Source organism: Dendropsophus ebraccatus, chromosome 1 (assembly GCF_027789765.1).
Source record: "Dendropsophus ebraccatus isolate aDenEbr1 chromosome 1, aDenEbr1.pat, whole genome shotgun sequence".
NCBI lineage: Eukaryota > Metazoa > Chordata > Amphibia > Anura > Hylidae > Dendropsophus > Dendropsophus ebraccatus.
In genome coordinates, this window is record NC_091454.1 from 146,575,534 (window position 1) to 146,590,053 (window position 14,520).

At 40.5% G+C, this 14,520-nt stretch overlaps 1 protein-coding gene across 2 annotated transcripts in view; it reads right to left on the reverse strand.

The window, feature by feature from the left end:
- Positions 1 to 2,194: 2,194 nt before the first annotated feature.
- The window catches only part of CLK3 (CDC like kinase 3), a 28,551-nt gene continuing 16,225 nt past the window's right edge, over positions 2,195 to 14,520 (reverse strand). For both annotated transcript variants that reach the window (XM_069981517.1, XM_069981526.1), the window contains 7 exons: positions 10,738 to 10,904; positions 7,251 to 7,345; positions 4,901 to 5,030; positions 4,202 to 4,284; positions 3,732 to 3,811; positions 3,229 to 3,319; positions 2,195 to 2,903 (listed from right to left, as the gene is read on the reverse strand). In XM_069981517.1, coding sequence (XP_069837618.1) covers positions 2,721 to 2,903; positions 3,229 to 3,319; positions 3,732 to 3,811; positions 4,202 to 4,284; positions 4,901 to 5,030; positions 7,251 to 7,345; positions 10,738 to 10,904 — 829 coding nt within the window. In that variant the 3' untranslated portion in view covers positions 2,195 to 2,720. The remainder of the gene's footprint in view (positions 2,904 to 3,228; positions 3,320 to 3,731; positions 3,812 to 4,201; positions 4,285 to 4,900; positions 5,031 to 7,250; positions 7,346 to 10,737; positions 10,905 to 14,520) is intronic.

Consider the following 14,520-nt stretch of genomic DNA (forward strand, 5'->3'; position numbering starts at 1 on the left):
CACCAGCTGTTGCAAAACCACAATTCCCATCATGCCTGGACAGCTAAAGCTTTGGCTGTCCGGGCATTATGAAAAATGTTCTATTGCAACAGCTGGAGGCTGCAGTTTTGGAGAGCCATGGTCTAGGACGACAAAAATCCTATGAGCCTGGTAACCACAGCAACATTAATCATAAGATGTAGAAGAAAACTGCTCAGAAAAATGCCTGGTTCTGCCCCATGAAAACTTCTCTTAAATGTCCCTATCATTTAAAATTTAACATATCACAGAGTTATGTAGAAAAGTTGTTTTGCAAAAGTTATGCAGCTGGGGGTGCCCTGCAGGACGTGGATGACACACTATTAGAGATGAGCGAACCACGAGCATGCTTGAGTCGATCCGAACTTTCGGCATTTGATTAGCGGTGGCTGCTGAAGTTGGATGTGGAAATCATGGCTATAGTCATTGGTTGTATCCATGTTTTCCAGACAACCTTAGAGCTTTATCCAAGTTCAGCAGCCACAGCTAATCAAATACCGAACGTTCCAGTTCGGATAGACTCGAACCCGGTCCTCTCAACTCTACACACTATGTACTAGGATCCACACCAAATTACCAAAAGGGTATGTAGCCAGCTACTTCTCTTTTCTCTGCTCTAGTGAAACTATTGTACATACAGGTTTATCTAAATGGGTTACTCGTTGCCATTTTTTCCCGCTTTTGAGGCTTTAACAGCCTTTATAATCTGCTTTGCCTTCTAAATGTGTCCGCTACACATCCAGTCTTTTTATAGATTGACTTTTCCTTTACATTTCTTGTACACAAAAAAAAAAAAAAAAAGTACTGAGCACTGTTATACCACCCTTTTAAAGGGTTTGTTCAGAGATAGCCTTTTTACATGCAGCAACAGCAATATATTAAACATGTCATCCTTACCCGTCTGTGTTCCCATGTTGTCAACCGCCACTGACTGTAGAGCCTCCACTTCCCAGACAAACCTGTCTTGGAAGTGAGAGCCCACATAGCCAATTACTAGCTGCGAGGATGTCCCATCTCAGTCAGTGATTGGCTTGTCCTCAGGGTGTTTTCTTGCTGGGATGTACTTCATAGAACACTTTAAAGGCAAACTCTCAGCAGGTTAGAAACATCTGACCTGCTGATACATCCCTATAGCGTGTTTCTTACCTTGATACTCTGTGCCATTTTCCTGTACTTTGTAGTTTAATCACTATGCTAATGAGACAGTGTGGTGCACTGGGGGGCAGGAAACTACCGCCCTCGATGCACCAAACCACCCCAGTCAGTGCACCCCTTCTAGTAAATATTAGGCTGGGACACTGCAGGGACACCACTCCAGCACTCATCACTGCAGATGGATCAGTGCAGGAGACCACCTCATTAGCCTATGAATTAAACTACAAAGTACATGAAAACAAGAAACCTACCTTCATCCTCAGCACCCCATGCATGCTTCTAACCTGCTGTTTCCCTTTAAGGGTCTTGGTCGAGACTTGTTATGTCTAAAGTATAATTTCATGAGAGCCTTTTAGTTAAAGAGGCACTAAGTATTAACCTCTTAAAGCAGCACTATCAGCAGGTTCGGGCCAGTGAACCTGCTTATGTGAGCAGCTTTTTACCTTAGGATTCCAGTGCTGTAAGTCCTATTTATGTAGTATCCAGTATAGTGCCATTTTTAGTTAAATGCTCTTAGTTAAATGCCAGCCCACTATGCATATTCATATATGCATAGGCAGGCCAGTTGTAACTGCACATGTGCAGGAAGCAGCGGAGGAGGCAGGCTTGGGCGGGTGCTCCGGGAGCATGGGTAATGCCCCAAATGCTCCGGGACTACTCATTAGCATATGAGCAATTAGTGAAAAAACTGCACTATACCGAACACCATATAAACAGGACTTACAGCACTGGAATCCTAAGGTAAATAGTGGCTGACACATATCAGCAGGTTCACTGGCCCGAACCTGCTGAAAGTGCCGCTTTAAGAAATTTCTAAACCTGCATGTTAACTTTTGTTTCAGATTAACAACCAGCAGCAAAACCTACAACAGTACAGTGTTGATAATATGCTCCCCTGCACCAAAAAGCATGCTACTACCATCTACTATGATTTTAAGATTAAGTGTTTAACGTTCTTTAAAACATGTGGTCATATGTTGCACATAGTTAGCACTATAACATTTTTAAATAAATGGAAAAATATACTTTCCAAGTTTATTTATATCGGTCAGTACAATTACAAAAATATTAAGATGGCTCAAAATGGCTGTTACACATGCAACAGTGAGCTTTTTATACAAAAGTGAAGTCCATTCCTGATAAATTTAATGTTCCCCATATATCCCTGAGTTTACAAATTTACATATATACACAGATTTCAGTACATGCTGTCTAAATCTTGCACAGTCTTTGCCATAAGAGTTTTTTTCCCATTATCCTGGTACTGAAGACTAGCAAGATGTTGACAATCCAGCGGTTATTTTTGAGGGCTTGTGGTTCATTTGACAGCCTTCATATGTGCAATACTGAAAAGAAAATACACAACAACTTCACATAGGCAATACCTTAAAAAGATGTAACAAATTTAAAGACATTTTAGTAAAGTTTAATATAAGAATGCTTTAAAGAACAGGAAATGGCCTGTTTTCTTCAGATATGTTGAACAAAAAGCAGTCTCTAAAATTTAATGCTTTGAAGGATGGGAAGAGACAAGCAGTTCATAGTCTTCATCGGCTTAGGTCCCTGGATGTTCTGCTTCCTAGTTTTCTTTCTTCAAGTGTTAGTCTGCTGAAGAAAGGGTGTCTAAGGGCTTCATCCAGTGTAATCCTCAGTGTGGGACTATACTCCAGCATCCGTTGGAGGAGGTCAAAAAAGTCTGCATGCTCAGAAGAATCCTCTTTCTTGTATGTCTAAGAAAAAAAAAATTGAATATATAAAAAAATTAATGTGACATTTTAGTACATCTCAAATTCTAGGTTTCACATATCTTCCTCTTTAAAAGGGAAACTGACAGCATGGATGTGCATATCCACTCTGCAGGCTTTTGCAAATTAAAAAGTGGATTACTACACTAAAAACATCACAATGATCTTTCTCATGCCTATAAATATTAAATATATATTATAAATCGATCTATCTATACAGACTTTATTAATGTATTTACATCTTATGCAACCAAATTGAGATCATAAACAGTGCAGTCCTAATAAACAACAAAACTAAGCTACAACTTACTTTCAAAGGATGGCAATTTTTATTGACATATCGACCATCTGCAGAGGTCTCATCCCAGATCAATGATCCATTTTGGAAATACTTCTGTTTCCTTTTTAAAAATAAAAAAAGGATACACTATGTTTAACATGTAAGGTTTTTTTCTTCTTGAAAATCTATAGAGGTAAAATGGTGTAATAGAAGCCTGTGTATCACGTGTGAAGTAATTATTAGCGATGAGCAAATCTATAGGGATTCTGCTCATCAGGCTGCTGGGGCTGCACTGCTCGCTGTTACTCCTCCCCAGGAGCCAGAAGAACATGGAAAATTCTCCCAGTTTCCCAGGACTGATTCCAAGGACTAGATCCATCTTTCCCAGCACGTGGGGAGGAGTAGCACGGAGCGAAGCAGACTTCAAAGCCTGCAGCCTGATGAGGAGAATGCAGATAGGAATGAAGCCATCTCCTTCTGTCGATTCCCTCAGGTTTAATTATCATCTAATTATTGGATTGTGTTTTTCTTACTTTGTTTTGTATACCATGCGGCGAGGTAACGGTCCAAGGATTTTCTCCATCATTACCAAGTGTTCCCGATTATCATGCGTCTGGGTCAAAAGAAAATTCTAATTCAGTTATATTTACACTTCTATGAATTGCATCTGCTAGCTCCTTACTGTTTCAAGACTCTGAATATTAAAAATAAAAAAGGTGGCCAAAACTCTGTCATATACCAACAGTCATTGCCAGGCCCACTAAGGATTTTTCCAGCACATTTGTGTTCCTGTTCCTTATTGACACACTGGATCCATTTAAAACTGGAGATTATATATATTTGTCAGTTGAAAGACAAACAGTAGTTGCACAAAGATAAGCAATTTGACTAGTATACAGAGAGGTTTGTGGTTATGAAAAAAAACATGATTGCTGAAAAAGCAATATATCTATCCCATATTTATGCTTTAATTGACAGATGAAGGACATCAGCAGATAATTACCTGGAAGAGCGTGGATCCAGTGTAATACTCAAAGAGAATGCATCCTAAGCTCCACACATCACAAGGCTGAGCCCAGCCTAGCTCTGTCAGAAACAAACCCAATTATGATTATACCATAAAAATTTACAAGGACAAGATAACCATCTCAGTTTTATTCCGTATCCAGCAACTGTATCATCAATGGACAATTATATGTTTTAGGGACAAGTATATGTTTTAGGGCCATATTAGACCGCCTGATGCCTCATGTCCCAGAGGTTTCACCCTACTGATTATGAAGTGATGGTTTATCCTAGTGATGTCACCACCTTAGGACAGGTGTTCCCCTTAAACAGTAATTGATAAATACATCTATTTTTTTAAGTGAACCAATCAGGACAATTGTGCTAAGGTTCCCAGGAGCACAGTATAAATCTACTGTGCAGCTCGCACAGCATACCAGCCGCGGCTGCAGCAATAGCTTTATAAAAAGGGGAAAAAGATGTTTTATTACGCAGCGCAAGGCTAGCAACTAGTAATCTGGGCATGAAGCCGCCCGTGGCTAGTCATGGCTCTCTGCCTGTCAGCGCCCAGCACAATCGTTCCCTTTAATGTTCTATTTGTACAGGTTACGAAGGAGGAAGAAAAAAGAAGGAAGAAGATCATTTCCTTAAACTTTCACATAGTAGTTTTAGAATGGATCATAAGAGATTAACTTACCCAAAATAACCTCTGGGGGGCGATAGTGACGAGTGGCAACAATGGTACTATGATATTCATGGTCAAAGGTGGCACTGCCAAAATCTACAACACGGATGCTGGAATTCTTTACATATTTTTCTTCACAGTTCTGTCATTACAGAGAGAAAAAGATGTGAACAGAGTCTAAACTGGACAAATATAGTCCAGCATGATAGATCCATGTCCTAAATATGGTTTGAATACCGTTTGGTGCTGCTCACAGCGTCTTACCCCAGGATGCTGTCCCAGGGGCAGGACGCATGTGAGCAGCACTATGCGGTATTCGAACCATATTTAGGACATCGGCCTATCATTCCGGATTATATTTGTCCAATCCACCTATGAATCTATTACAGCACACGATTGAAAAGAGCCATGATTAAAAACCATGTAGGTCCAAAAAGTCAGCATTTTAAGGATATGAAATAAAGTTGTGTGGAAATTTTTACCTAAGCTGAAGAGATTTATGGAAGTTTTTTCCTGTTCACTGATGTCCTAAAATAGTCACTGGTTGTTAATTGATATTTTGTACATCAGTTCGTCTAAACCTTTATTTGCAGATTCACACTAGTGTTTGGATTGGCCTTAACCCCTTCCTTACTGGGCATATTTTCGTTTTTGCCTCCTCTGGTTTAAAAGGCCATAGCACTTGCATTTTCTCACCTACAGACCCTTATTTTTTGTGCAACTAATTGTACTTTGAAATGGCGGACTTAATTTTTGCATAAAATATATTGCGAAACTAGAAAAAATTATATGCACAGTGAAATTGGAAATAAAACGCAATATTTTTTATTTGGGGTGGTTTTGTGTTTACGCCGTGTTCCTCAAGTTGTTACGATTACAACGATATGTAACATGTATAACTTTTATATTATTTGATGGCTTATAAAAAATCAAAACCTTTCAAAAAAACTAAACATTCCTTAAAATCCCTCTATTCCCAGGCTTATAGAGCTTTTATCCTTTGGTCTATGGGGCTGTGTGAGGTGTCATTTTTTGCGCCATGATGTGTACTTTTTATCTGTACCTTAATTGCGTATATGCGACTTTTTGAGCACTTTTTATTAAAATTTTTCAAAATTTGTACAATTTTGCACTTTGTATTTTTTTGGCGCTTACGCCGTTTACCGTGCGAGATCAGGAATGTGATAATTTAATATTTCAGGCAATTACGCATGCGGCGGATGTCAATATGTTTATTTTTTATTATTTATAAAATGGGAAAAGGGGGCGATTTGGACTTATTAGGGGAGGGGATTATTTTTTTTTTATTATTAAAAACACTTATTTTCACTCACAGTAATTAGAAGCCCCCTGGGGGACTTCTATATACACAGTACTGATCTCCCATTGAGATCAATGCTGTGTATATAATAGAACACAGATCCATCAGATCCGGTGCTGTATTATAATGGTCTGCAGCAGACCATCTGAATGGATTGCAGAGCCGGGATCAGCGCCATTCCGACGCTGAGCCCTGGCCGACTCAGTACACTGGATCTCCCCCCCCCCCCCCCCCCCCCCCCCCGCGATCACGATCCTCCCCGCCCTGTAAAGGGGGGGAAAAAAAAAAAAAAAAAAAGCGTCTGTCTGGACTTCTCTTTTAAAAGCATAAACGATCTGGTTAACAATATTATATTGATCGAAATAAGTTGTTTTTTGTTTAGTCTCCACCCATAATCTAAGCTTTTTTGTAATAGGCTTCTATTACATGAATTGGGCATTTTTTCTGCAGCACATCCTGACTCACATCCCAAGGAGGCATTCACACGCTCCGTAGGGCGAACGGGGTAAACACAACCCCCAAACAGTTTTTTTCCAATTTTACAGGGTATAAAATTTTCTAGTCGCAGCATATTTTATGCAAAAAATAATTCTGTCATTGCAAAATACACGTGAAAAGAAATGCAAGTGCTATGGCCTTTTAAGCACGAGGAAAAAAAAAAAAAAAAAAGGCGCAAAAATTAAAAATTGGCCAGGTCTTCAAAAGGTTAAATGCCTTGATTGCAGCATTTAAGAGGATCAACAGCACCACAAATGTTCCATTCCAGCCTGAAGCCTTCTGTGCTGTCTACATCTGCTAAGAGAGTAAAGCATTGACCCAAATGATCAATGCTATGTGCAGTGTATATTTATATTTTTGCATAGCTACTTCCAAATCATGGTTGATTCCTGTGATTCTATGTCTTGGAATGATGCTTTCCGAGATGTGGAAGGGGCAGGTGTATAGTCTCATATCACAGCAACATTGTATCATGCAGCTATTGGAAACCATATCCATTTCTATGACCAACTTTAGGCTCAACAGCAAATGTTGTCAACTCACCTTTGCTTCATTATAGGAAGTGTTAAAATCAGAATTCACAAAGAGAATATTCTCGGGTTTTAAATCTGTGTGTGTCAATTTGTTGTCATGCAGGACTGAAATAAAAAAAAAGATGTATAAGTCTTTGTTCACATGTAGTGTACACTGCAGGTTTTATTCAGTGTAAGTCAAGTTTTTGTTTTCTAGCTTAACACCAGCATAAAATCTGCAGTGTATACACTACATATGAACATACAAGCATTTTGTGTGTCTCTCAGTAAAGAATGTTGTTGGATTTACAGACAGACAATCAAAAAGTAGAGGGGGAAAAAAAAACAGGCTTAGTATAATCATATAAAAAGTCCCAAGGACAGCAGGTGCAGTTTAATGGCGTTTTCCCAGTATCAATCCATTATTTATCCTACAAATAGATATTGGGTGTCTGATCTATTTAAGGGGTACAGGCAGATTATCTTATATCTGGTGTATAAAATGTTCTAACCAACTGGGACTAGAAAGATTTACAGATCTGTAGACTTAGTTAAACCCAAACCTTCCAGTACTTGTCACTGTTGAATACTACAGAGAAAGACCTGTAGTTCCTTCCAGTATGACAGTGCTCTATGCAGCCACTTTTGTCTGTTTCACATAACTCTCCACAGCAGGAAAACAGAGCACTGCTCTTTGGATTTGCTCCAGGACAGTCCTGGCACATGGGTCATACAGCAGTTGATAGTTACTGGAAAGCATGGATTTTTTGTAACAGAATTTACAAATCTGGTTAAACTTTTTGGCACCAGGTGATAAACTCCCAGTGTGAAATCTGCTGCAATACAGTACGTGTGAAGGCACCTTTAGGCAAAGGGGTTGTTTCATCTCCCCACATTCTGCTTGGTCCCACGAGGAGGGAGGACAAAGGGGACACAGTGCTTGGCTCTGCTGTGTCTCCCTCTGGCATTACACCTCTCCAGGGACAACCCAAGCCTTGGAGACATGCGAGATGTCAAGAGGAGATATAAAGAGCTCCTGATCACCAGTCCTTTTAATGCCCAGCCACTGCTCTTATAGCCGATAGTGGTGGTCATGATCCATTGCAGTCGCTGTAACAAGACATTGAGAGAGAAGGCACAAACTTCAAAAAGAAAGCAATTTTGCTAATGCATTGACAAATTTGCTTTCTTTGCATCTCCCATCACATAACAGGGGTGATGGGAATACCCCTTTAAAAGTTAATATACAAGTTTAGTTGGCATTGCAAGAAACCCTTGTGATTACTGTGCTTCTTCCCTGGACTTTTACTGCAGCTTGCATGCAACTCTACACTCACCGGCCACTTTATTAGGTACACCTGTCCAACTGCACGTTACCACTTAATTTCTAATCAGCCAATCACATGGCGGCAACTCTGTACATTTAGGCATGTAGACATGGTCAAGACAATCTCCTGCAGTTCAAACCGAGCATCAGTATGGGGAAGAAAGGTCATTTGAGTGCCTTTGAACGTGGTATGGTTGTTGGTGCCAGAAGGGCTGGTCTGAGTATTTCAGAAACTGCTGATCTACTGGGATTTTCACGCACAGCCATCTCTAGGGTTTACAGAAAATGGTCCAAAAAAGAAAAAACATCCAGTGAGCGGCAGTTCTGTGGGCGTAAATGCCTTGTTGATGCCAGAGGTCAGAGGAGAATGGGCAGACTGGTTCGAGCTGATAGAAAGGCAACAGTGACTCAAATAGCCAACCGTTACAACCAAGGTAGGCAGAAGAGCATCTCTGAACGCACAGTACGTCGAACTTTGAGTCAGATGGGCTACAGCAGCAGAAGACCACACCGGGTGCCACTCCTTTCAGCTAAGAACAGGAAACTGAGGCTACAATTTGCACAAGCTCATCGAAATTGGACAGTAGAAGATTGGAAAAACGTTGCCTGGTCTGATGAGTCTCGATTTCTGGTGCGACATTGGGATGGTAGGGTCAGAATTTGGAGTCAACAACATGAAAGCATGGATCCATCCTGCCTTGTATCAACGGTTCAGGCTGGTGGTGGTGGTGTCATGGTGTGGGGAATATTTTCTTGGCACTCTTTGGGCCCCTTGGTACCAATTGAGCATCGTTGCAACGCCACAGCCTACCTGAGTATTGTTGCTGACCATGTCCATCCCTTTATGACCACAATGTACCCAACATCTGATGGCTACTTTCAGCAGGATAATGCGCCATGTCATAAAGCTAGAATCATCTCAGACTGGTTTCTTTAACATGACAATGAGTTTACTGGACTCAAATGGCCTCCACAGTCACCAGATCTCAATCCAATAGAGCATCTTTGGGATGTCGTGGAACGGGAGATTCGCATCATGGATGTGCAGACGACAAATCTGCGGCAACTGTGTGATGCCATCATGTCAATATGGACCAAAATCTCTGAGGAATGCTTCCAGCACCTTGTTGAATCTATGCCACGAAGAATTGAGGCAGTTCTGAAGGCAAAAGGGGGTCCAACCCGTTACTAGCATAGTGTACCTAATAAAGTGGCCGGTGAGTGTATTTTGCTGCAGCTACTAATTTTGCTTCCAAAACAATTCATATTAAAAAATACATAGTTTAAACGACTCTGTAGCCACTGTGGAACCCCCCCAAACTACTTATACCTTGTTGTAGCTTAGGCGAAGTCCTTTCTGGTGGCATGTTTTGTAAAGCAGGTTAGGCTTTCATGAGGCAGAAAATCCAACTTTAGTAGCGGTGCTGCCGTGTCTAAGAGGCGGGCAGAGAGCGTTCGTGCCCTAGTGTAGCGCTGCCTTTGTGGTGTTGCTGGTAGTCTCCCCCTGCCCGCCTTCACAGGGTTCCATGTGAATGCGCATGCAGCGGGTTTTTTTTTTTGTTTTTTTTTTTTAGCTTCGGCGCCGCTGTAGTGACATGGCCGCTGACAGGCATGCGAGCCGGGGCTGGGCCGAGAGTGTCACTAAAGAGGGCGTGGAAGACGGGCAGAGGAGACACCACAGAGGCGGCGCGGACCCGACCATGTCACTACAGCAGCGCCAGAGCTCCAAAAAAACGCATGCGCATTCACATGGAACCCTGTGAAGGCGGGCAGGGGGAGACGACCAGCAACACCACAAAGGCAGCGCTACACTAGGGCACGAACGCTCTCTGCCCGCCTCTTAGACACGCCAGCCCCGCTACTAAAGTTGGACTTTCTGCCTCATGAAAGCCTAACCTGCTTTATAAAACATACCACCAGAAAGGACTTCGACTAAGCTACAACAAGGTATAAGTAGTTTGGGGGGGGTTTCACAGTGGCTACAGAGTCGCTTTAACATACATACACCCCACCCATCAATATAACGCATAAGGATAATAAAAATATGTGAAAACTAAAACTTGAAAAGTAATTTCACAAGCACAAAATTGCCCAAATAGGTTTGAATTGGTACATGAAAACATGGTTGTGGAACGCTCTTGACAAAAACCAGGAACTGACAACTTAATGCGAATAGTTGTAGGCAACTTACACTTTATTGCGTGAAACAGCTGGAAGGCCATGTGCCGAATCTGCTTGAGTGGGTATGGCAGGTAATTGTTCGCCTTCTGGAAATCAAAAGTGCTTTTGCCAAGCAGCTCAAAAGAAATGCACGCATGTCCATGATACTCAAAGGAATCCCACATTGTTACACACATGCTAAGGACAGAAATGCACAGATTACAGAGCTGCTGCAAGACACCATCTGATGAAGCTAAAAGAAAAATGCCATTTAGGTTTCTTATTCTAGACACAAGACTGTGAATGAAGGTCTATGGAATTTTGAAATTGTAGTAAAGACCTATTTGATTATCTGACGAATAAGCATTTTTTACTAGTGACAGATCAGCAAACGAACAGGCAAATGCTGTGAACTGATTGGATCTTCAGTCGTGATAAAGCTTAAAATCTTTGCAGAAATCAATAGTACAAGCAGTTTTAAGAAACTCTGTAATAGGTTTTATTAGGTTTTATTAGGCAAAAGAGCTTCCTTCTGTACTCAAAAGGACATTTTTCCAGCCTCCTCCTATCAATTCTTATCTGTTCATCAAGGCAAAGTGGTCTACATAAGGGTGCGTTCAGAGATATTTATCTGACAGATCTTTGAAGCAAAAGCCAGGAACAGACTAAGGGCCGTATAACAACAAAAGATGTCTGACAGATTTTTTTGAGCCAAAGTCTGGAACGGACTAAAAAAAAAAAAAAAAAACACACACAACACACAGGTCGTAAAGGTAAGACTTCTTTTTTAAAATCCATTCCTAGCTTCGGGCATGTGCACACTGAGTCATTTTGATGAAAACTGTCGCGGAATTCTCAGCTTGCGCATCTCCGCCCTATTACACCAGATTATCCAACAGATTTTTTTTTTTTTAAGCCAAAGCCAGGAATGGACTTGGAGAGGAGGAATCTCAGTCTTTCCTTTATTAGAAATCCAAGGTAAAAAAGTTCATGGCACTCCAGTTCCCAAAAATAATGATCCTTTATTTCATAGCAAGCAGGAATAAATCCACATAAAAAACAAAGCGTGCACAGCAACGCGTTTCGACGTCTCCGTCTTTATCACAGCTTATGCATCATACAATTAAAAGCCACTTTATATACAAATGTCTACAGGTAAAATCAAAAGGAAATGAACCTCTCACCTTCCTTGGCGTCCACTCAGCTCTACTGCGCATGCGTCAATTAGCTTAGTTTGGCAGAGGCTGATGAAAGAGCGGTGCAAAGGAAATAGGTGGTGTTCACACCAGTGGATAAAGACAGGCATATTACTAATTCTGATAAACATGATAACATTATATGAGAGAAATTATATGAAAAAGATCATGAAAACATGCTACTTTAATTTAATTTATGTACATATAACCTTACTCTACAGACTTTATTTATATATATATATATATATATATACACACACATCAGGTCTGTTCTATAGTTTAGTCCTTTTGGGAAACGGGTGTCCATATTCAAAATCCAAAAGGCTTCACGGTTTAAAACTTTCTGTGACCAATTCCCTCCTCTACAATCTTTATGGACCTTTTCCAAACCAAAAAAACAAAAATATTTTAAATCACCATCATGAATGGATATAAAGTGTTTAGCTGCCCCAGACACATTTTCTCCCCTCCGTCCAATGTCGTAAATATGCTCTGCAATGCGGGTTTTTAATTTTCTTGTAGTGCACCCTATGTATGTTTTATAACAAGCAGAGCAAAAAATAGCATATATTAGGTGATCACTATTACAATTCATGAAAGATTTAATCTGATATGTTTTCGTTTTGTTAGTGTCCATGAATGAAATAGTTTTTTTAGTGTACTTACAGACATTGCAGCGTGCTCCACCACAGGGAAAGAACCCTTCCTGGGACAGCCACACTTTTCCTCTATTTTGGTTGTGCTTGGGCACTGTGGGGGAAATCAAGTTGCCAATAGTTACACCTCTTCTCGCCACAAATTTACAACCTCCCTCTATAATTCTGTTTAGTTTTTCATCCTGACCTAGAATAGGTAAATGTTTTTTAAGGATATTTTTTATGTCATTAAATTGCATACTATATGAGGTGCTAAAAACTACTCCCCTTTTTACCTATTCTAGGTCAGGATGAAAAACTAAACAGAATAAGAGAGGGAGGTTGTAAATTTGTGGCGAGAAGAGGTGTAACTATTGGCAACTTAATTTCCCCCACAGTGCCCAAGCACAACCAAAATAGAGGAAAAGTGTGGCTGTCCCAGGAAGGGTTCTTTCCCTGTGGTGGAGCACGCTGCAATGTCTGTAAGTACACTAAAAAAACTATTTCATTCATGGACACTAACAAAACGAAAACATATCAGATTAAATCTTTCATGAATTGTAATAGTGATCACCTAATATATGCTATTTTTTGCTCTGCTTGTTATAAAACATACATAGGGTGCACTACAAGAAAATTAAAAACCCGCATTGCAGAGCATATTTACGACATTGGACGGAGGGGAGAAAATGTGTCTGGGGCAGCTAAACACTTTATATCCATTCATGATGGTGATTTAAAATATTTTTGTTTTTTCGGTTTGGAAAAGGTCCATAAAGATTGTAGAGGAGGGAATTGGTCACAGAAAGTTTTAAACCGTGAAGCCTTTTGGATTTTGAATATGGACACCCGTTTCCCGAAAGGACTAAACTATAGAACAGACCTGATGTATATATATATATAAATAAAGTCTGTAGAGTAAGGTTATATGTACATAAATTAAATTAAAGTAGCATGTTTTCATGATCTTTTTCATATAATTTCTCTCATATAATGTTATCATGTTTATCAGAATTAGTAATATGCCTGTCTTTATCCACTGGTGTGAACACCACCTATTTCCTTTGCACCGCTCTTTCATCAGCCTCTGCCAAACTAAGCTAATTGACGCATGCGCAGTAGAGCTGAGCGGACGCCAAGGAAGGTGAGAGGTTCATTTCCTTTTGATTTTACCTGTAGACATTTGTATATAAAGTGGCTTTTAATTGTATGATGCATAAGCTGTGATAAAGACGGAGACGTCGAAACGCGTTGCTGTGCACGCTTTGTTTTTTATGTGGATTTATTCCTGCTTGCTATGAAATAAAGGATCATTATTTTTGGGAACTGGAGTGCCATGAACTTTTTTACCTTGGATTTCTATGTGTACACCCAGTGAGCTCCTGGGCTTCTAATGGCACCCGCCCTAGATCCGAATACATCGAGACACAGGTACTGACCATTACCGAATATTGGCAACATTGTGGTCTGAGCGGTAAACCTACTCAAGTTGTTTATACTTTCCTTTATTACCTGTTCTCTGTTTATAGTCCAATCCCGGCTTTGGCTCAAAAAAATCTGGGCCCTAAGCAGAGAGCAGGTCATAAAAGAAAGACTGGGGATCTGTGCTCTTTTCAAATCAATTCCTGGCTTGGGAAGATAAATCTGTGTAAACGCACCATTACAGAGAAGCAAAGTAAAGACAGGTTTGCTGTGTCCATTATCACCTATAGTGGGGGGAAGGGGCTAACAGGCGATGAATGAGTAGGAAGAGGAGAGAACATGACCCACAGTCTAGAGCAGTGCTTCTCAAACTGTGAGGCGGGCCTCACCAGTGAGGCGCCCCCTAGTTGTTGGTGAGGCCCAGCTGGGGAGCCAGTTTTCACAAAAGTAACTATAATCTGCACAGTCCTTTTGCTGTTAACAAAAATCTCCATTTTAGCAACATTATTAATTTATTTTGTACTTGCTTTATTAGTATATAGAGCTTGGAGGTGGGTGAGA